The 23,049-nt window shown below is 46.5% G+C and overlaps 2 protein-coding genes across 4 annotated transcripts in view; both read left to right on the top strand.

The window, feature by feature from the left end:
• RANBP10 (RAN binding protein 10) overlaps window positions 1–9,503 on the top strand; it is a 199,280-nt gene extending 189,777 nt beyond the window's left edge. For both annotated transcript variants that reach the window (XM_090063419.1, XM_090063418.1), the window contains exon 14: window positions 304–9,503. In XM_090063419.1, coding sequence (XP_089919545.1) covers window positions 304–434 — 131 coding nt within the window. In that variant the 3' untranslated portion in view covers window positions 435–9,503. The remainder of the gene's footprint in view (window positions 1–303) is intronic.
• The window catches only part of GFOD2 (Gfo/Idh/MocA-like oxidoreductase domain containing 2), an 80,668-nt gene continuing 66,603 nt past the window's right edge, over window positions 8,985–23,049 (top strand). Inside the window, exons 1-2 of one of the 2 annotated variants that reach the window (XM_090063421.1) lie at window positions 8,985–9,111; window positions 9,614–9,727. The gene's annotated coding sequence lies outside the window, so the exon portion shown is untranslated. Of the gene's footprint in view, window positions 9,112–9,613; window positions 9,728–15,595; window positions 16,033–23,049 lie in introns of those variants that run through there. The other variant, XM_090063420.1, reaches the window with a different exon arrangement.

The following is a 23,049-nucleotide window of genomic DNA, read 5'->3' as shown; positions in this document are numbered from 1 at the left end:
ACTCACATGGCCCTGAGCAGCGCCACTTTTCAGAGGCTCCTGAAGCTCTACGGTGCCAGGAGGAGCATCTGGATGGGTGGGCATGTGTGGGTGTGTGAGCCTGTGCAGAGGCAAAACTGTTGCACAAGCAGCCTTCTGAGTGGTGAGTAGTTTTTTTCTCAAGACAGCATGCTCCCCTTGGCACTGTTTGCAGCGTGTAGGTGAGGGGCTGAGAGGTCATGGGTGTAGCTCATAATAGGGGCAAGGCCCATGAATCACTGCCGTACGTCCATTCTAAAGTGATATTTTCTTTCTTCCCCACAGAATCTCAGAACCTGCCAAAACAGCCCCCCCTGATGCTTGCCCTGGGCCAGGCCTCAGAGTGCTTGCGGCTCATGGCTCGTGTGGGCTTGGGTTCCTGCTCCTTTGCCAGAGTGGACGACTATTTGCACTAGCCACCAGAATGAGATGGAGTGATGTCCTCCAGTGCTGCCCTTCACCCTCCATTGCCGCCACCAACACCTCCTCTTCCCTAGCCTGACCTCCCTGCTGCCCAGTGAAAGGACAAAATGCTGGTTGAGTTAGTCCCTCATCACCAGTGGTCCCTCAGCACACAGCAGTTTCCAGCCCCAGAAGTGGCTGGCAGACCTCTCCCATCTCCCCTGTCACTGTGGCTGCAGCAGCACTCAGTATTTGCTGGTTAATCTAATGTAGCGCCTTCCGATTTAGGTTTTTATCTTTATTTTGTTTTCTGACTGAGCCACCAGTATTTATATCTGGAGAGTTTGTACTGAGCTGGTTTCTGCTAATTTAGTGATAAAGCTCATCCAAGTTGGTGACAGCTTGTTGTTTTCTTAAGAACCGTATCTCCATCTCCGCCCTTGCCCACCCACCACTGCACGCGCGCACACACACACAATATTTATCCCATTCTGGTTACCTGAGCTCTTCCCCAAGAACAGTTTAGTGTTTTTATTTAAATCCCATTCATTAAAAAGGTCTCTTCCACCTTGGCAAAAAAGTTGTTCATGTATTTATTCTCCACAGACCAACACCACTTGTACCCTTCCTACCCACCCCTTCCTGCAGTTATTTTTAGGCTCTCTCCTGCCAGGTGCTCAAAATGGGAAGTGATTCTTTTTCCAAGAACTGCTTCATCACTTAAGCATGTTTGTCCTAGTATTGGGAAAAGCGAGAGGAAAGGATACCTCTACCTTGTTCTTGGCAGTTGCACTAAAAAGTCCAAATGGATCAAAGGCACAGGGCTTTGTGTTTGGTTACAAATCTCTCTTCTTTCCATAATAAGGCTAGGGGATGAAATGCTGCCTTAGTTAGAACTGTCTGCCAGGAATCTTCATGGTCACACATGAAATAAATCCACAGGGCTCTTCCTAAAGTGCAAAAGCCTGGTAGAAGCACTGTACTTGAGACAGTAGCTGTCCTGTTTCTGTTCCTGCAGCTTGCAAATGTCATAATTTTATAGAATCAGGCTATGTACAGCATCTTTTCAATAAGGCAGATTTTTATGTAAATAGGGGCCAAACCATTATATTACATTAAAGGCAGCAGGTATGTTTTCTGGAGGCTAAGTGTTTTGAGTTTGGAAACAAATCAAGCCCCAAATAGCTATGACTGCTTAAGCCCAAACAAGAATTGATGCTTCAGTTCAGTAATATGCTTCAATTCTGTGGAGGCAAAGATTTCTTAAAGTGATAACTTTTACTGGACTAACTGTATAGTCAAACTTTAAAATGCAAGATGTTCTTCATAAACTAGAGAACAGTCTGATGAAGAATGTCTTGAATTTGAAAGCTTGTCTTAACTCTATCCCAGCTATGCAGTTGGTTCCATAAAAGATATCACCCTACAAAAGCCTTGCCTCACATAATTCCTGGACCATCACAATTACAATGCAACTCTAACACTATCAATATTGTGGGCTCACGAAAGTGCTGCCAGGCATTTTGGATTACAAGCACTCACTGGTTAATAGTGTTCAGAGGAGTGTGTGTGGCTATGTGACTAATGATGCATGACAGGGCTTTATGCATTTCATGTTACAGCCACGTGCCATTGTTCACACATAAGATGATACAATATGATTGCAGGTACAAAACAGTACACCTGATCTGACTGAATCCCAGTAGAGCTTTGGTTATAAGATTGGAGTTGTTGCAGAAGTGCCAATGCTGCATGTACCTCTGTTTCTTTAAAAAAAAAAATGTAAATCACTTTTTTAGAAGGAGTAATGAAAAATTGAAAGTGTGTGCATTACAATTCATTTACACATACTTGGTGTAAGGTGCAGGGACCTGATGCTTACAATTCCAGTTGGCCCATCCTTTCAGCTCAAATAGCAAGAGAGTGTATATACCACATGGAGGAAGGACTGGCTAGTATCTGTTAGTACCTGTCTCTCTACATGTCAAGTGTTAGCTATATTGGTTTGGAGGGAACTTCCTCACTGAGTTAAGCATCATGAGCAGAGGACTGAAGCTGTAACAGGTGACTCTAGGGCAGGGGCAGGCAATTATTTTGGGCACAGGGCCACTTACTGAGTTTCGGCAAGCCATTTCGGGCCTACGACAGGCAGCCCAGGGCAGATTAATATTAATTTTCTACATTTTTTAGGGGCCCCAAAGGCCAGATAGAATGGCCTGGTGGGCTGCATGCAGCCCACCCCTGCTCTAGGGCACCCTTCTGCTGAAGCCCAGCCCCCACAGTCACAGTTGCATTTGTAGACTTACTTGCCTGGTGTCGCGCACATGCCATGCTGAAATGCTATGCCTGTTCCACACACTAGTCCTAAACAAAAAGTAGTGTGCTTGCGTAAGTGAGGTGCTGTGTGCAAGCCAATAGGCTCTGCTTCTCAAGTAAAGCTTATTGGCATGCGCACGGTACTGCATTGACCTGGCTACACTTCTAGCATAGGAGCTTAGCAGCAGTTCATGTCTTAGTGTTGTGCTGCTTTGCAGTGCTTGGACGTACCCAAGGAGTCCCTAGCAGCCCATGCTTGAGGCCAGGTAAGGGACAGGTAGGGGGCCTTCCTGCAATGCAGAACATTCCTGTCCATGGTTGTGGTGGAAGACAGAAGGCAAGCCTCCTCAGACAGCTGTTTGGTGGAGGCAGGGCAAGATATAAAGATCCCCTGCTAAGATGCAGCTGCCATGATTGTGTGATGTGAAACTGTAGCCTGCATGTAGATGGTGATTGCCACCTATTGGTGAAAGTGCTGCATTAGCATCTGCTAAAAGCAGGGTAATGTGATCTTGCATTCATAATTGCTCTTCATTGTGAACCATCTGGTTTTCTGCCCTCATCAGGTTGGGCTTTGCTAATTTGGGGTTGATGGCCTGGGTCTACTTAATACCTAACTGTATCCCTCAACCTTGAGTATTCTCCCAAGTGCTTGTCATCTCTTGTGTTTTCTTGGTTGCATGAAGCTATCCTAGCTTCAGCCTACTTAATACCACTACTACCTCCTTCTTTACAGAATTTTCTTTGGGGTTGTACTTTTTGCTTGTACATATAGTGATAGTTCTTGCATCCTTTTAAGCAGAGCTGTTTCTGTCATACAGGGTATTAATGTACCCATTGGCCCCTGTATTGGCCTTGCAGTATGGATCACTTTCTTTCTTAGCAAACATGTCTGAAAACTGCTTGCTTCATAACTCCACTAACTTTTCTAGAGCATGGGTAGGTGGCTTCTTGCTGGCGCCAGCCAGAGCTTGCAACCTGGGCATCCCTGAAGGTTGCAAGTCTCTGCCTCTTCGAATAACTAGCTGCTGGATTCCCAATCCATCTGCAGCAAAGGTAGGTTCAGGTGGTGCAGAAAGGATGGGCGTGGCACAGCTCTGTGATGCCATTCCGCCATCAGACCTCTTCATGGGCCAGATCTGACTGTGGCCTGTAGGCTGCTGGTCCCTGTTCTAGAGCAGTCGGTTTATCTCAGTTTCCCCTTTGTTATAATAAAGCATCTATGAAATGTTCTTGAGCCAAGGCATCAGGAAGTCCCTTCGAGACATCTGGCATTGTCCTATTAACAGCTATTTCTCTGTCTTCACTCAGTTTTCACAGGGAGTGTTCATGGTATGGAGCTTACCTTGGTGCTCAGTTCTGTTCTGGTTAATGAACACTGCTGCTCCTCTGATCTATTGTTTATTCTGTTAAACTCGTTCAAAGAGTGCCAGCTTGATTTTTTTTTTTTTTTTCTTCCCCCTCCTGAGCTGACCCAGCTTTGAATTGACCATGTAACCAGAGTGACTACAATCATTTCTTTCAAGTTCTTGCAGTGACTACAGGCATTTCTTTCAAGTTCTTGCGATTAGAATCTTGCTTCTGGCTCCTTGGGTTAAAGGAATATACTACCTTTTCTGCTGTGACAACAATTTTCCTAACGACTCGAGTTCTTCTGTTCTGTTCTTCAGTTTCTGGTTACTTCTGTGCCTTTCCTAGCTCTTTTGGTTTGTGATGAGTTCTTGATAGAGATCATTGGTCATTGGTTCTTCCCATTTCTTGGATATTGAATCATCATAATTTGCAGGAAAGGCTGTATTTTTTGCAGTGGGTTTTTTCTCATTATTTCCTGTGAGATGTTTCACAAAGTGTGGGGCTATCAGGGCTGCTCCTGTAACCCTTATGCTTTTGGGGAACCCATTACTAATACCAGATAGGAGGCAAGTGGTTGGACACTCATCAGGAGCCTGTTTTGGAGACATCTCAAAGATTGCAATCTGCAAAGTTTTAATGATTGGTAGCCCCATAAGAGGATAGGAATTACCAGATCAGCCTAGTATCCTGCCTTTGTAAGTGTCCATGAGCTGGTAATTCAAAGAAAGGCAAAAAAGGGGCACACAGTATATTTGCCTGCTTGTGAAAACCCTCCCTGACTTGCACCAGCTAGTTGTAACCTAAAGCATGAGACAGATTTCCTTGTGACATGGAAGAAGAGACATCCAATGAAGCTAATGGTGAGACTCGTGTCTAAAGGTACCAAGGAAAATAGAAACTGAACTCCAGCTTGCATCCTCTTCTCCTTTGTGTCCTGAGCCCGAGTTGTTCAGGCCTTCAGGAGTCTTAGACTTCTTTACCAATACTCACATTCTGTCTGGAGCTTACTTGAGTCTCCTGTTCCTTTTTTCTAATTATTTACCTTACAGATAACAGAAAGTAAAAATATAATGTTTCATTTGCACATGTGAACCAACAGTCTAGTCAAATTACCATTCTCAGTTATCTTATTTCGTTGCAACTATTGGCAGGCTAGCAAAGAGCAGGAAAACTGCTTTCGTTCTCCATTTTGCCCAGTAGCCATTTGTTTCATCCCATCTGCCAAACTTCAGCTGCAATATGGTGCCTACAGCCATCTACAATATGGAGATCACTGGCACAGCGGGGTGTTCCTGGGAGTGCAAGCCAACCCTTATTGTTTTCTCAGCATGTTTTAGAGTCCCATCCCTTTTTTCTACTGCAGTCATAGCAAACATCACACTACACTAGTCTGTAATTTAACTACACATGAAGACCATATTTTCTATATTATTTCCTCACTGGTCCTTGATGACCTTCTATGGGTCATAAACACCATGCGATTGGCACATTATGAGGTTATAAGTAGTCTGACATTTAAAAGCACAAGTATTATTTTTTTTATTTAGATGTCTATTGTGATTGTGTAGATAACATGTTAGCCATTCTCTCTCTCTCCCAGTCACTTACCCCACCCTTTGCTAGAGCACTGTAGGTCTTCATCATGAACACTTTCAAATGTACCTTAGATTATTATAAGAGCACCAAAGCTCTGTATAATCTACTGGATCCATCTCTAATTTTCGAGATATAACAACCGTTATTGTGCATTAAAAATTCACAGCTAGCTTTGTCCTACTGCCACCTCTGTATGCTGTAAATTGTATTTGAAGTGTCCCATGATGGCTAAACAAGTTGTGAATATTCAGTGTAAGCATTGCTGCTGTCCTGCAAGCAGCTGAAATGAAACACAGACTCAAGCCAGATTTTTTTTTCTGTCAAAACTTCTACAAATGTATGGTGTTACTCTGTACAGAGACAATAATGTAGCCTGTGATCTGATCCTGAACATTTGGAAGAGTGACTGTCAATCTGTGGGCGTGTATCCAAATTAGCTAAACGTGACTGTAAAGTGAGTTACAGCATTAAACTTCTGTTGGTTTTCCCTTGTTCAGGGTTAGTGGCCTTCATTTGATTTTATTTTCTTGACTTTGAAAAAGGAAGTAAGCCAAACCAAATGAAGGCCATTTTAATTCTGAACAAGAGTTTGAATGCAGTTGAATGGATCAGTTTTTGAGAAGTTTTCATGAGTGTTCCCATGCAGACAGGCCCTCAGGAGCGACTGTGGAATGGGCCTTTGAGTCCCATCATTTTAGACAGTCGGGCACACTGTCCCCTGACTTCTGTTTTGCTCCTTCGTGTAAAAAAAAAAAAAAAAAAAAAAAAAGTCTGCTCAATAAGAATCTCAGTGTTTCCCCATGTGGCAGCACAGGTCAGTTTTTCTGGCAAGGAAACATACTGCACGTGGCTCAGGAGGATCCCAGGAGTAGAACGGCAGGGCTGCAGGTCAGGAGCAAAGGACAGTAGTAGCTGTGGGATAACAGGAAAGTGCTACCAAGCACAGCTGAAGATCATTGCAGACTGAGCTCTGGCTGACTGTAAGCTGATCCACTCATGTAACTGCCAGCTTCCTCTGTGGGTTCTATCCATGCCACAGACCAACTCAGCCCTGCTACACTAAAAATCAGGAGTAATGTAATTGTCTTGGATGCATGGCAGTAGTGTAAAACCACTGAGAGACCAGTCAGTGGATCAAGCAAGCTGGGGGGAGGGGGGGTGGCCCCACAGCAGCCCCAGGTCTGGATCAGTTAGAGCTGTTGCTATCCACTGGGAATCCAGATTGACATTGAAAACGGCTAGACAAGGGTTCTCCTGAGACTGTCTCATCAGGATGGATATGGGCATGGCAAAATGATAGGGGAAGGGAATTGCTTTGGATGCACTTCCTGTCCCATTCCATAGGGGGTGCTAAAATAGTGCTGTGGCTGGCTTGTAGGGAGTACATGTTTATTTTTCCTCTCTCTCTAATTGCCAACAGAGGAGTTGTGGTTATTTTGTGCCTCATTATAATATTTCCGGCTCATTTAGAGTTTTTACTTCCTGCCCTCACAATCATATAGCTATTCCAAAATGCTCAATGTGCCTCCATCCAACTGTGGCTTCAGTTCAGGTGGAAGGAGCTGCACATGGAGGGCAATGAGCTCCTCCACAAGCATCTTTCCCATACTGCCAGAGTAGTGATCCCACTAGCTTCCAACACTCAGTGCATGGGACTGTTCTACTGTACTCCCTGCATGGTTGTTGCTACTGTTCTGACTGTCAAGGGGAGGCCTTGTCTTGGGTGACACCTGTGGTTGTTCTGGTTACTCCAAGGCTCTGCTTAAATGAGGTTTAGATAATCATTGTTACACAGGTGTAAATTGAGAAGAGTATGTCAACCCAAATGTGGCCTGGTGACGCATCACAAAATAGCCAGTGTGATGGTGAAACCAGACCAGGGAAAGAAAGGCCTTTTGCTGTGTGATTGTATGTGAATCAGATATTCTAGTCTTCTCCCTTGTGGGGAGGCAGCAAGATACTGGGTCCAGTTCCATATCTCTGTTACTGGCCTTTAGCAAGACACCTTGCTTTTCTGTGTCTCCAATTTCCTATCTGACATGACAGAGGCCCTCCAATGCAAAGTGTTTTGACATCCATGGTAGAAAGAGCCAAGTATCCATAGCATCCAGCTGACTGCCCAGGTGCACCCCAGACTCCTGTCCTGTTGAAGGCAGTCTGAAAAATTGACCATGCATTGCCTCTTGGTCTCCTCCTTGGCAGGAAGTCATCTTTCCAGACATGGCTCTTGATGTCTGAGCTGATAGGTGCTTTGAACAATGTCCTTCTGCCTGTGTGAGGAAATGGAGCCCAGTATCCACCACTAGCCAGGTTTGTGATTGGGTTAGAAAGGACGTTTTAGAGCAGGTCTCAAGAGAGAGTGCTTAGAGCCTTGTAATGAGGAAGCACTGGGTCACCCTGTCTAATCATTCCCCTTTGTCCCCCCAGTCTCCCACTGGAAACAGATATTAGTCTCCTGCAGAAGACTGATGCCTTGTGGCCCCCTCTCTCTGCCTAACAAGCTAATGTTACCATTAGACTGATGGTACTTGCTAGTTCAGTATACACTGCATCCCAACCAGGAGCTTGAAATGAAATCAGAGAGTACTCCTGACGCGTCTGTGGGGACAGGAAAGGTGGTGGTGGGCAGGTGTCATAGTTTAGAACTTCCTGCCTTGGGGTTGGTGCTGTGAGTTGCATCTGGTTCTGGCTATGTGCTTGACAAACTGATAATTTGGGAGTGTCTAGTTTGAAAATAAACATTCCTTCACTGGGAGTAGTCTTAAACGGCTTATACCTTACACCTTTGGTGACCTGCTTAGGTCCCTTCCGACCCTACCAACTATGAAACTGCTCATGGCCAGTTTTATAATGAGGGCTTTGCACTGCAGAGATATTCCCAAAACCTATACAAACCCCATTCCCTCCCAGACTGAGATGGCTTCCTACAACTGACTTTCCCTCTCCCTGCCCCCATCCCCACCACCAACCATTCAGCTTCCTTCCCCCCCCCACTCATTTTTGGTCCATCTTCCACACACTTGACAAGGTGAATTCCACAACCTTGGAGGGCTTTATCCCAAATTAGTAGGAAGTGCACAGAGTGTACCAGTGGCTTTGGCTTGGTGGGCTCCCATCATTTCAAATTCTGAAATGAAAACCAACAAATGGCTCTGGAGGTTTGGATTTTTACAGAAAATGTTAATGATACAAAATGGATGTGACACTATTTAAGGCTATTCTGTTTAGTAATTTTAGTTGGGATTTTTATTTTTCATATGTGTACTTAAATGTGCTCCTCTTGACTCTGTAGACACCGTCATGTGGAAGGCTGCGAGTAGGAGGCTGCTGATGACATCTTAAACTTCTGTATTCAGTATATAAGGAGAAAAAATTCAATGAAGTATACATTCTAATTTAATTTTCTTCTGGTTGCTCAAAACTCAGGTATGAAAAGTTCAGCTCTAGCATGGAATGTGAGGACACTCTTGTTTTGTTTCTTTTTACCAGCCATGTCAACCATAAAAAACCTACAATACAAATCGTGACTGAGCAGATATTCTCTCTGCTCCTCCAGACTCTTCAGCATCTTTCAAGGGTTTTTCCTCTTTGTTAAGAACATCAGCTAAATGGACATCATACAAGTTGTGCACATTGGTTCAGTCTAAGCTTAGTATTCGTGAATTAAGTTACCCAATGCTAGCATGAAACCTTCAGAAGGAGGAAATTTTAACTGAAAAAACCTATTAAAAATGTATTGGAAATATGGTAAAGAAAACCCACATTCTGTTGTATTTTGACAGAATTATTTTTATTAAAATACACATCCATGTTCAAGAGCTGGTGTGGAGCTGTGCGCTTTGTGGGTCTGCTTTCTTCATGCAGCTGGCGTTATCTGTTATTTCCCCAAGTTCGTTATGTGCATATGTTTTATTCTCTGCTGTGTTAGGGTCTACAAAGATCAGATTCAAAGCCATGCAGAGGCGCACATGTTGTGGAGTATATTGTCAACTGATTAGCATCAAAGGAAGGATCAATAATGCACAGTACTGGACTTTGCAGTGTGAGTATCCAGCCTCCCATGAGGGGTGTAAGTGTAATTGTACTGCCACTGAAACAGCTACATCTGTAATTCATACCTCTTGGTATGTTGTTGCAGTCAGTGTGAGCACTTAGTTCAGAGAATGCCCTATTTTGATGTAACTGCACTTTAAAATGTTTCTGCTTCCAAAGCAGTGTCCACACAGACTTGTACAAGAAAAAGGATTGCAAGCCTTGGAATATTTGATGTTTTAAGAAAAATGCTCAATGCTCCTGGCATTGAGAGAGTATGCGAGTTGGTTGCTTTTTTAAAAAAAATTAAAATTTCTGCTCCTGACTGTTACAGGAAAAAAACACGGATGTGTGATCTGAGCAAAGGAACAGCCTTAAAAATACCATGCTATTTCAGGGGCTCAAGAGCTACAAGCATGCAGGCTTAATGAAACCACTAACAAGAGTTCCAGTGAGCTTGGTTATGTGTGTGCAGGCCAGCCCCAGATAGCAAGGTGGATTTTCATGGGGCTATGGCAAAGCAGAGTTGATCTTTCAGCCCCAAGCTAGGTTGTGACTGCTGCATCTACAGAAAGTGCTGACTATAGCCCCTTAATGTACTATGTGTAGGAACTGCCTTTGTCTCTTTGGGCTGGTTACATGACTAGAATTAAAAGCAAATGAGGCCACTAGCTGTAATCAAGGGAGTTGTCCGGCATTTTCCCTTCTCTAATCCATTTCTTTCTCTCAGTTCTGCTTGTATCTTCCACTGAAAAGCTATTTAGATTTGCACCTGAGTTGGAGCTTCCTCTTTAACTAGTTGGTTTTTGCACTGTCGTCACAGTCATCTTATGTTGCCATGACAATGATTACTTTGTCTGCATTCCAGCATCATGACAGGTTGGGTAGAAGCAGCAGGAGCTGATGTCACAGAGGGGAAAATGACAGAAATAACCAATTTAAATTATCTAGAAGGCTTAGCTATATAACATTTCCTGTGAATCATGTAACAGTCACTTTTTCTTCAGTATCCCTGTAAAATAGGGTAGCTATATTATGTGATGGGGTGATCAAGGGGGTGGTATAGAGCGAGGTGAGAACCAAAAATCAATATACCTGAAGGTATATACCCAAATCAAGAGCCAAAATCTTTATCTTTTGGTGGAAAAGAACCTAAAAGGAGATCAGAGCCAGCCAGTCATATCCTCTCAAGCTACTTCCCAGTGTTGCTAGAAAGACCTGCTAGCTGCTGTGTTGATAGTGTAAGTACAGTCACTGCACCAGAGGAATTTTAGGTGTCATGGCATCAGAGCCAGCTGTGGGCTCAGCTACTCCAGTACAGGTTTCTCTTACTTTATGTGGGTTCTGTATGTGTGAATTTGCTTTTATATGATAACCCTTTTTATACCAGAAATTTGTTATATGCGAATCAATGAAGTGCAAGAGAACTTCACTAACACTTAACACCCTTCACCACCTTCTCTTCACACCAGCTAAACATTTACCATCACCCCGTGCTTGTGTGCACCGTTTGCTAATTGGGGAGTACCAGAACTGTCTTGTAAAAGTGGTAGAAATGGGCCTGGGGTCAGTACAGGTCTTGGAACGTATCCCTATTTGTTACATTGTAGAGTGGGTTCCCTTTATGCAAATTCATTTTCCAGGAACGCATGTACAGCATAAAGCGAGGGAAACCTGTATTTCACCTCAAGCTGTGGTTAGTAGCTAATGTGCTCTGAGGCTGGGGGAGAGCGGCACTTCAATTGGAGTGGCTCTTAGAGCTGCTTTAATTAAAGTGCCCTCAGTGTCTCATGTATTCAGCATCCCATGCTTCAAAATGGTGGCAGTGGTGTTTAACTAAAGTTCATTCCACAAGCTTTAGTTAAAGTGCCCCACCAGCATTTTGAAGCACAGGGATGCTGAATACTGGAATGTGCTAATTAACATGCTAATTATGCACTAAGCATGCTAATTACACACTTTAATTACAGTTCATTGGAGCAGCATCCCCACAAGTCTACAGGCACCTTGATACTTTCCAGAGAGGCCTAACTTTTTCCTTATGTGCCTGGTGAATTGCAAAATGTCTTCCTGCTCCCCTCTGGTGATCAGCTTCCCCCTTGAAACATGACTTTTGCTCTCCTTTCTCAGCCTAGTGAAGGGGAGGTTATTATTGAGACTGCTGTGGTGCCCAAGTCAACATAGGGAGATGTGACCCCTCTCCCAAGTGTGGATGATTCAGTCATACCCTCCTACATCACTACTGCTTCGTACATAGCTTATATGTGAACCAACAGTTTAGTCAAATTGTGAATCCCTGCTCTGACAGGAAGTTACTCAGTCTGGTCTAAGTGCTTGGTACTCCTACCAATGTTCCCTCTAAGGAGTGATGGTCTGTGAGTACGCCGCCTCGGCCTGGCATGGACACTTACCAAAGGGGGCTGGAGACTGGGGCCCAAGCCTGGCGCGGGCTCTGCCTGCTCCAGGGAAACTGCTCTGTTCCACCACTTCGCCTCAGGGAGCGAGGAGGCACGTGGCGTTGGGGCTGGGGAGTGGAGCACTTCTGTGGAGCCCACAGAGCAGTTCGCCAGAGCTAGCACCAGGCCCCCACCTCTGCCCCCACCTTGCCTCAGTGCTTACCTTAAGCTCCTTTCCTGGTGTGCGGTCTTGCAAAGGCTGTGCATGGCTAGACTTTTAGTTGTGCACAGCTGCAAATGCGCGCACCTTAGAGGGAACCTTGGCTCCTACCAGAAGCCATAGCAGGCAGACACCTGGGCTGAATGAAAGGGGGAGTGAGCCCTGTCACATCTGCTTCCCAGCTTTTTGCACTCCAGTATATGCACTTTCCACTCCATAAAACTGATGTATATCAGCTGTAGGAAGCCCTCTCCCTTGGCATCACAGAATCATAGAGAAGTAGGGCACTTCCATGGGAGAGTAACAGTGTTCTCTGGAGTACAAGGAACCAGCAACAAGTAGAAACAGCTAGTAGTACCTGCTGCAGACCTGCAGGAAAGTCAAGAGCATGATCAAAACTCCTGAACCAGTTATCTAGATATTCAAAAACCACGGACTAGATCTTCTGTTCACCAGGGAAGGGATTAATTGTCTAGGCAATATATCCAGCCAGGTGTTCACCAGAGATATTCTTAGACAATTAATACACTGGAATTACACCTCAGGATGCAGAAAATCCAACTGTAGGAGGAGCCAGTACTTCACAAGATGGGCGCTGGGAACTGAATGAGAACAGCAGGGAATCTGTTATCATTACCATGAATCAGGGAGTTCAGTTTTATTTTTCTCTGGCTTGTTCAAAATGTATCCACCTGAGAATCCAGTGCCAGTAGTATGTGTTTGTCTCTGTATTTGATTCCAAGAAAAGAAATGTACTGCTCTAATTTGCATAGAAGACTACTCCTGTGGTTGGTTAGCCCTTGAGACAGGTGAATGAGTACACAGGGGATTGTGTTTAATACCCTCTGACATGAATGACTGGTGCCTTCTGGAATGGGAGGTGGGGTGGGGGGCACTAAATGTTGGCAGCAGCATCACTGGTGAGAGGGGACTGCCTGCAGATGCCAGCAGGAGTGTCGGTGGCGGGATGGGAGTGGGGTGGCAAGTGGTGAGCGAGAGCCTCCCGCAGATGCTGGTGGCAGTGTCGGTGGCAGCAAGCAGGGACCACCTGTAGATGACATTGGGGGTGGCGAGCAGCGAGAGGGGACTGCCTGCTGACACGAGTGGCAAGTAGTGACTGCCCACAGAAGCCAGCGTTGGCCAATCTTGGGGATCACGTGCCCCCCTACGTATAGTCTGTGCCCCGTAAGTTCCTGTGCACCTCCTGAGCATTGTCCAGAACAGCATGGCCTTGGCTCAGGAGGTGTTGAAGAAGGCTAGACTGGGGGATTTTGCCTTCCTCTGTAGCAGGGGGCATAGCCCACTATGTGGGGTCTCTTATATATTAATACCTTTTTACAGAAGTTGTCTTCCATGATCCCTCTACTTAACTTGTGGCAGGTTAGGATGCTGTGTTTTGTGTTGTGTCAGGGTTGGTGGTCATTTTACTGAGGCAAGATTATGGATTTGTATAGGTTGGTGTGGCTAGAGAGGATCCTCCTTCAGGCAGGGGATTGGAGTAGATCAGTGTTTCTCAAACGGGAGGTTACAACCCAAAAGTGAGTCCCAAGACTATATGAAAGGATTGCAAACAAACTTTAAAAATGGATTCTTCTTTAAAAGAGAAAAATGTGATAAACTTACAGCCTTTACAGGGCTGCTTGGGGCCCTCTATGCTCCACACACTGTGGGGCTGGGGCAGGTCAAGAGTGAAGAGCAGTGGGTTGGGACTGACCACTGATATATACAAATGGGTCCTAGTACAAAAAAAGGTTGAGAACTGCTGGACTAGATGACCTGTGAAGGTCTTTGCATTAGCCTGCTGCACTGCACATGGTGGAAACAGAGAAGCATGGTAGTGCATAGGCTTCCTAGTCCTAATTAATCTATCTGTTCCCTAAATCTGTAGAGCAGGTGTGTCCTTTGCTCTTTACATAAAGAAAGCCAAATGAAGGAACTGCCTTGGCACACTAAGCTAATAGTTGTGTTTTGCTGAACACAATCAAATGTAAACCTTGGCTCGGACGCACCCCTGTGGGTTGGGTTCTGAAAGACTGGAACATACAGCTGCGTTACTGGAGCTGAGAGTGTTACTACCCTGTTGCTGTGTGCTACGTTTGTGTTTCCCAGCGAATGTCCTAGTCTTGGGAAATCTGGAAATCATAAACCTTACTGACACATTCTGAATTTATCTAGATACAGAAAAGTCTGGGGAATGGAAGGCTGGAGTTAAAATGGATGGGGTGGGATTATCTACCGTACTTGGGCTCCACTACCACTAATTCACCGCACCTTATCCTCTTCAATGTACATGCTCCTGCAAGTGTGACAAAGGCTGTTATCTCTGTACAGAAATGGAAGGAAGCAGGATGAAGGGCAGTCAAAGCGACTCCCCAAGGTCTGCAGGAAGCCTGGGGCTGAGCAAGAATTCAATCCAGGCCTCTGGCTGGTGCTATACCTGCACTTCCTTACAGCAGCAGATGTTGTCTTCTGCCCATGCTGCCAAAGGGAGGAAAAGCTGGAAGGGGAATATGCAGCTGTGAACAAAGGCAGCCCCCAGCACGGCCCTGTGCTGATGCTCTTTAAGTCTTAGTGTTTCCCACCCCAGGCACGTGGCTGTGGTGGTGGCTTCCCCACCCTTCCTGCCTGCTGTGAAAGCATATCTGGAAACAAGTGATGCCCCTGTTCTGAATGAAGAGCAGGTCACGGTGCGGGCTGGTGCTGCTGCCACAGGTGGAGCTTGATTTTTTTTTAAATTTTTTTTTTAAAAGAAATTTGTTGTGTTCCCAGCCAAATCAAGTCCAAATCCATGAGTCAGTCCAGAACCCTAAGTGGCCCAGGAACCAGCAAACATCCTCTCTCCCCTGCCCCTGTGGCTTCAGATATTTCCAAAGTCTTTTGGCAGGTTCCTACCTGCAGGGCCAAGCCTGCTGGCTCGGGGTTTGCGTGCCCTCAAGTTTCGCCTGCCGTCAGCTATATGACCTCAGGAGCAAGCTAGGGAGGAGCCTCCCATTTCCATGAAGTGGGCATTAAGCCCCAACACCTTGGCGGGTAGTAAGCCAGGCCAGGGGAATAATTATCCCCGGGAGAGCTTAAGGAAAACTGCCTTCTTGGACCCAGATCGGTGGTGTTTCCCCCGCCAGGATTTCAGCGGGGCGGAAGCACCCAGCGTCGCCTTGGAGAAGCGGCCGCGAGTCCAAGACAAGGGGCTGCGGCTCCGGTCGGGCCGGAGGTCTCCTCTGCGGGGCTCGAGCATGAGGCGGAGCTGGCGGCCCTCGGGCGCCCTGCACCCCTCGCTGTAGCGCGGGCCGAGGCCCCCGGCTTGGCGCTGGCGGGCTAGGGCCGCCGCCGAGCCGACGGACTCCAAGGGCGGCGAGACCCGGCGCAGCCCTGCAGCTCGGCCTGCGCCGGCGCCTGCCCAGCCGCCGCCCCGCCCTGATCCCGCGGCGGAAGGCAGGCCGCAGGCAGGGCCAGAGCTCAGACAGTGCCGGGACCTGCCCTCGGGCACCGGAGCGGAGCGCAGCGCCACTGAGCTCACCGGCCGCCCGCGGGTGTGGCGGGGCGGGGCGGGGCGGGGCCTGGGGAGAGCCCGGCCCCCTCCCGCCGCGCAGGCGCAGGTGCTGCCGGAGCCGGGTCCGCGCCTGCCGGGAGCCGTGCCCGGCACAGCCCGCCCGGCCCGGGATGCGCGCGGGGAGGAGGCGGGGCCGCCCCCGCCCGCAGGTGAGAGCCGCGCCGCGGGATCTGGGGATCGCGGGTCCCGGCGGCGAAGCGAGGGCCGCGGCCCGAGCCGGGGGAGTGTCAGGGCCTGCGGCCGGGCCGCACCGTGTTGAATGTGGAGGCCCGCGGGAGCGCCCGTGCGGCCGGGGAGCTCTGGAAGAAGTCTCTTCACGGAGCGACACCCGGGCTGAAACCGCTCCCCGGGTCTGGGGCCCGGCAAGGCTGGGGCATTTCAGCTTCTTCCAGCCGCCCCGAGAGCTCGGGCTCACGGAGTCGTCCGCCCTGGACGGCCAATTTCCAGAAGCTTAGAGAAAATAGGGAGCAGCAGTCACGTTTCTATTTTGCGTTTCTGCCTTAAAAAACTGCTGTGAGCCGCGGCCCAAAACTTGCCTGGAAACGCATAAGAGCGCACTGTCCCATGTTCTGTTCTCTCTGCTGCTGAAATCAAGGTGTGGGCCTAAACCTCATTGTTGTAAAAGGGAGCAACAGGACTGGGAGGGCTAAAAAGCAAACAAACCACTGACTAGTAGCATTGCTTTAGGCACTGTTGCAAGCGGATGATTTTGGAGCTTGAGTGTGTAGTAGCATTAGTCGTGAAGGCAGGTTTCTCTTGTGTATGGACAAGGCCCATTGCAACCTTCCAGATGGGTTTTTCCCTCCTTTCCCCTATGAGAATTTAGGAGTTTTCCAGCGGATGGCTCAAGAGAAAGTACTGTATCAGTCAGGGATGGTTACAGCTCTGATGCAGTTAGGAAGAGTTTTTGTTCTCTGACTACAGTTGTCTTGGCAGGCAGGTGGGCAAAGAACTCTTGATACATGTCAAAAGTGTATTTGCAGCCCAGAAAAAGAAAATCACAGTTGTGTGTCTCACAAAACTTCAGGTAAAATGTTTCTTTGGATGGGAGTGCCTGTCCCTATTGTGCCATTGAATCAGTTTTGAGAACTGGAATGGGTTTTTTGATGCCAGGTAAGTCTGGATCAGAAAATTTCAGCTATTTGACTTGTGCCAAAGATGTAGCAAGGTGTTAGCAGTGTCTTGTATGAAGATAGCATTATAACTGCTTACATTTATTTAACTATGCTGAGATCTAAAGATTGATACTTTTTTCCATCTCGTATAACTTCACCTTTTCACTTTAGCTGTAGTATGTCTGCGTGACTTTTAAAAAAACCAGTAAATTCTATGCTGCTGATGGATGACAGTCAAGCAACTCTGGAAAACCTCTAATATGTAGAACTGGTACAGCATAAGCTGCAGAAAACCAGGCTTTATTTCTCCCTCCGTGATGTATCTTCCCTGGATCTAAAAGGGCCTCTTGCAGGTGGTAGATACTAGTTGTAAAATCCTTCTGCTTCATTCTTCAGAGACAAAGACAAATGTGGTGACGGTTTCTGAGATGTGGACATCTGTTCACTAGGACCTGGACTAAGAATCTAATTTTTATTTTAATGGGCCTCTAAACATTTGTTGCTTTTTAATAATTGAAGACTGTGACCCTAGAAGTGAGATGGTTTGAATTTGATATCAGTCTCCTGATCCATCCAGTCTTTATCTTGATACTTGGTACATGGAAGACACTGGTATATGTGGTTGAAATTCTCTCCTGAACTCCAACATCAGCAGTTCAATTAGATGCTGTTTTCAAATGCTTTGCAACTCATTAGGCACATCTACATGTCGCCCTGCGGTGTCTGCACTTGATCACCAGCTGCATTGCCGTAGTGGCACACTCCCTGGGCATAGCGCACTGCTACAGCAACATAGCAGCAATATCTACCTGTGTGCCATGTGCACAGTGCAGTAACCACGCATACTGCACCATGCTTTAGTACTTACAAAAGCAAGCATGGCATTGTGTCTGAAGCTTGCTTTTCCAGGGTATCGGTGTAAACAAATTATAATCCCATTATGCCTTTCACTTATAATGTGCCCTTCTTTCCTTTATGAACAGTATGCCCTAATCATTGGATGGATCTATACCTCCTCTTGATAAGACTGGAAATTTGCCACCTCCGTTGAGAGTTTGATTTCTTCAAACCTTTTCTCAGTATCCCCCTTTTCTCCTCATATTCAGTCTGTAAGAGCTGTAATAACTCACTGAAATAAGAACATTCATGTATAACTTAACAAAGTTGTATGAGTATTTGTGTTCTAAAATGTAGAACTCCTGGGTTGTATTTGCCCGCTAAACTAACGTTCTTTTGAATTAAACCAACACAATGGAATGGGTCCCTTGGAATTAGCATAATCTGCTGTATATAGCAGAATTCTGCAGGCAGTACAGGATATACTTTTCAGACCAGAGTGACTTGATTTTGTGATTTAAATCCACAAGTGGAAAGCCTTTATTTAATGGAATAGTTTATTTAAAGCATGAGTTATATGTCACTCTTTTTCAAAGGGAAGGCGCAATCTGGTTGTTATGACCATGAAGACATGCAGATTTAGAACTAGATGAAGCATTTAAGCTAGATTTTAAAGCAGTTTATGTACCTTAATATATTTTAGCTTTTATTTTACATTTTTAGTATGTAAGAAGTGGTGACCTGATATATTACTTTCCACTAGGTTATTATCTCAAGTTTTTACTCAGGAGTTCTTAAGCAGCTGCACTAGGATAATTGGCATTTATTGAACATACAAAGTTGCCTATAACATTTGTTCATTTTTAAACAAACATGGTTAGAGTACAGCAACTTTTATGAAGTCATTTTTATCATTTACAATTAAATTATTTGTTAATTATAGAAATTATCTTTATTTGGTGAATTTTGCTGATTTTTTTTTTCAGAATAGCCTGGGAAAAATTTCAAATATGCTTCACTAAAAATGACTGTCCTTTTATTCCTGTTAAATTTCCATGAGCTGTGGATTCACCCTATGTATTTTTAAAGATGTTTGAAGAAGTTATAATAATTTTCGACCTTACATATTTCTTAATAAAATCAGATGATATTTGAAACAGGTTTTAGATTTATAAAAAGCCTTAATAACAGCTAAAAAATCCTTTTTATTTTTAAAAAACATCTTTTTTGTCCTATGTTCATATACAGTAATATGGAATGTTATAAGCACACTTTTAGCATAAATGCTACATAAATTCACAATAGTTAGGATGGAGCTCAACCAAGGCAGGTAATTTATTTTGCGCTGTTTACCGAGTTTTGGCAACCTGTAGAGGGCCACATGGGTAGCCCTGGCCTTTGACAGGTGCCCCACCCCCTGGTCACCATCTTGTGACTGGAATTTTCACCCCCTACCCCCTGACCTTTGCCACCAGAAGTCCCTCCCCTTGCTCTGGGAGTAATCCTTTCAGCAAGGGGTTTTGCCATCTCAAAACCAGAAAAATACCAAATTATATTCTAAAAATCGAACATCTACAACATTCATTACATTGATTTAAAAAAAATATTTGTGTCCTGATTTACATGCGTTTGTGTAGTGTACACAGAGGTGACTGCACAATAACTTAAAATGAAGTCTTACTGTTGTATATTGTAGGGGGTGGGTATAGGTATGTAGGGTGAGGAAGCATGTGGGTATGGGGGGAGGCTGGCTGGGGTTTGTGTATGGCAGTACGAGGGAAAGTGTGGATGCTTGTGTATGGTGGAGTGTGCATGTGGGACTCACCCTGTGAACACACGTGCATGGTCTGTCCCTATGGCTGCAGGCCAGAGCCACAGCCAGGTGGTATCCGAGTAGGGCGGGGGCAGGAAATCAGGGAACTGGCTGGGGGTGGGCAGGGCTGGGCTGCTTAAGCCTGCTGAGGGGTCCCTCTGGGTCCTACTGCCCCAGCTTCTGTCTGCTTTGACAGGCAGCCGGGGTGAATAAATATTAATTTACTACATTTTTTAGGGGTTCCACAGGCCAGATAAAATGTCCTGGCAGGCTGGGTCCAGCCCGCAGCCCGTATTTTGCCTGGTCCTGAGCTAGACTGTTTTCAGTGGTGGTAGATGACAGAACAGTCTCAAGTTGCAGCAAGGGAAGTTTAGGTTAGATATTAGGAACATTTTTCTTACTTGGAGGGTACCCCAGAGAGGTGGTAGAATCTTTCTCCCTGGAGGTTTTCAAATCCCGGCTAGACAAAGCTTTGGTTGGGGATATAGTTGGGGATTGTCCTGCTTTAAGCAGGGGGTTGGAGTAGATGACCTCCTGAGGTCCCTTCCAACCCTAACTTTCTGTGATTCTATGATTGGATACTCATATATTTTGTATTTAGTCATTACCAAGTCAGAGGTCACTAAAAATTGTTACTTTCGATCTGTTCTTGTCAGACCAACCTGGTGGCCTTTTACGATCAGGTCACCAAATCATTAGACGCAGGGGTTGCTGTGGATGTAGTCTTTCTGGACTTCCGGAAGGCTTTCGACACTGTCTCTCACCCTGTCCTCATCAAAAAGCTGGGAGACTGTGGTGTCGATGCCCACACAGTCAAATGGGTCGCTAACTGGTTGGAGGGCCGCACCCAGAGGGTGGTAGTGGATGGGTTCTTCTCGACCTGGAAGGACGTGGGCAGTGGGGTTCTGCAGGGCTCGGTCCTCGGGCCCGCACTGTTCAACATCTTCATCAGTGACTTGGATGAGGGGGTAGAGAGCACCCTGTTCAAGTTTGCTGATGACACTAAGATGTGGGGGGATGTGGGTGCACTAGAAGGGTGCAATAGGCTACAAGCTGACCTTGACAGGTTGCAACGGTGGGCGGATGAGAATAGGATGGGGTTTAACACTGATAAGTGCAAGGTGTTGCACATGGGGAGGAAGAACCGGCACCACACTTACAAGTTGGGGAACTCCCCTCTTGCCAGCACGGAGACGGAAAAGGATCTTGGCGTCGTCATTGACTCCATGATGAACATGGGCCGGCAGTGTGGGGAGGCAGTCAAGAAGGCCAGCCGTACCCTGTCATGCATCCACAGATCCATCTCGAGCAGGTCCAGGGAGGTGATCCTCCCCCTCTATGCGGCACTGGTCAGGCCGCAGCTGGAGTACTGCGTCCAGTTCTGGGCACCACACTTCAAGAGGGACGTGGACGATATGGAAAGAGTCCAGAGGAGGGCCACTCGTATGATCAGGGGTCAGCAGGGCAGGCCTTATGAGGAGAGGCTACGGGACCTGAACCTGTTTAGCCTCCACAAGAGAAGGTTAAGGGGGGACCTTGTGGCCTGCTACAAACTGGTCAGGGGGGATCAGCAGGTATTGGGGGAGTCCCTGTTCCCCCGTGTGCTGCCAGGAGTGACCAGGAATAACGGTCACAAGCTGGCGGAGGGTAAGTTTAGATTAGATATTAGGAGGCGCTACTTCACAGTCAGGGCGGCTAGGGCCTGGAACCGGCTTCCAGGGGAAGTGGTGCAGGCTCCTAGCCTGGGGATTTTTAAAAGGAAGTTAGATGAGCACCTTGCCGGGGTCATCTGACCCCGGTGCTCTTTCCTGCCAAGGCAGGGGGTCGGACTAGATGATCTCCCTAGGTCCCTTCCGACTCTAGCTACTATGAAACTATGAAACTAAGTATGAAAGAAATACAGATAACACTGGAATTTTTTTAAAACAAAAGTAAGCATGCAGTTTACCTTCTTGGTTAGCATTGATTGGCCCTCTGTTGATACTTGGAGCAGTGAGGTTTTGGATCAACATGAGAAATAATACTTCCCATTTGCTATCTGTCTTGCTCCATACGAATTAAGGATGAGTTTTACAGAATAAATTGCAGGATGTAGGAAGGGATTACATATGTTAAGCACAGTCATCTGCTGATTATACACCAAGCCTTTTGCACAATGGCTGTTTTAACCAACTTTGGGTCTTCAACATTGGCCAGGTACAGATGTTCAGTTTCTATTGGGAAAATTGCTGTTCTGGTAGAAACCAAAAGTGTACAGACATCCAGGCTTTTTCTTCTGGAGCAAAAATGGCCACTCCAGGAGAAAAAATAACCCAGCAACAACCATGGTTAAATCACTCCCAGGAGTGTTTCTTTCAGGAGAATGAACATTTACATGCTTTCCCCCAGCTTATCTGCTTATCTTCCCAAGACTGGAGTCATTTGAGTCTTGAGAAGGTGTGGGAGGACAGCTTCTCCGCTCTCCCCAAACTGGGAGGAGTGGGGAGCAGCAGTCACTGCTCCTTTCCTCTTCCCTAAACCAGGCAGTCCACAGGATCTGGAAAAATCTTCCTGACCTGTTTTCCACCAGCTCCCCTTTGCTGCCTTGCCACCAACGTGAGTGGCAAGGGGAAGCTGGATAGGGGGCTTTCCCCAATCCTACTCATGGACATCTGCTTTTAAACTGTTGCCCTGACACTGAGCTTTTTGGGCAGGAGGAGGAATGGGAGCAAGGGGAAGCTGAAGAACCTGTGAGCTGAATGTGTGGGGTGTTTATAGATGTGTTTTGGGTATGGGGGGGTGCATTAACATGGCTTCAGGAGCCGCTTTAATTAAAGCGTTCAGAGCATCATGTGCATCAGCATCCCCATACTGAAAAATGGAGGTGGGGGCGCTCTAACTTTAGTTATTGAACCCTTGCTGCCATTTTTCAGTGTAGGGATGCTGATAACACTTGATGCTGGAGTACAGTAATTACCATGCTGCAGCAGACTTGATTAATTGAGTCTGTTTCAATGCACTGTAATTGCTGCGCGTCCCAGCAGCCTCCCTGTACGTGTATAGGCGCCCATAGAGGCTTTCCCCAGCCCAGCTCCTGGCCCCTCCTTCCAGCTGACCTGGGATACTGTGGGATGAGTCAGGCTGCTGTGCCACAGGCTCTCTAGCCTTGCCCCACACTCCCAGACCCTTCCTACGTTGACTGAGTGTTGCCTCCTCTCTTTGCACTTCTGGGTCAGCCTGCGGGAGGGCTAGTAGCGGGAGCTATTCTCTTGTGGGGCAGAATGCCCACTTCCTGCCAATCAGCTGACTGGTGGGATGGGAAATCGGTGCATACTCCTGGGGCAGGAACCTTCCCAGGACTGCCTGTGGCAGCTGCTGCCATCTGCCATTTGACCCATTGCCCCTTCCTGGGTAGGGGAGAG

This window comes from Crocodylus siamensis, chromosome 9 (genome assembly GCF_052110815.1).
Source record: "Crocodylus siamensis isolate JL-2025a chromosome 9, ASM5211081v1, whole genome shotgun sequence".
Classification (NCBI taxonomy): domain Eukaryota; kingdom Metazoa; phylum Chordata; order Crocodylia; family Crocodylidae; genus Crocodylus; species Crocodylus siamensis.
The sequence above is the reverse complement of the archived record's forward strand: the minus strand, read 5'-3'. Positions and strand labels throughout refer to the sequence as shown.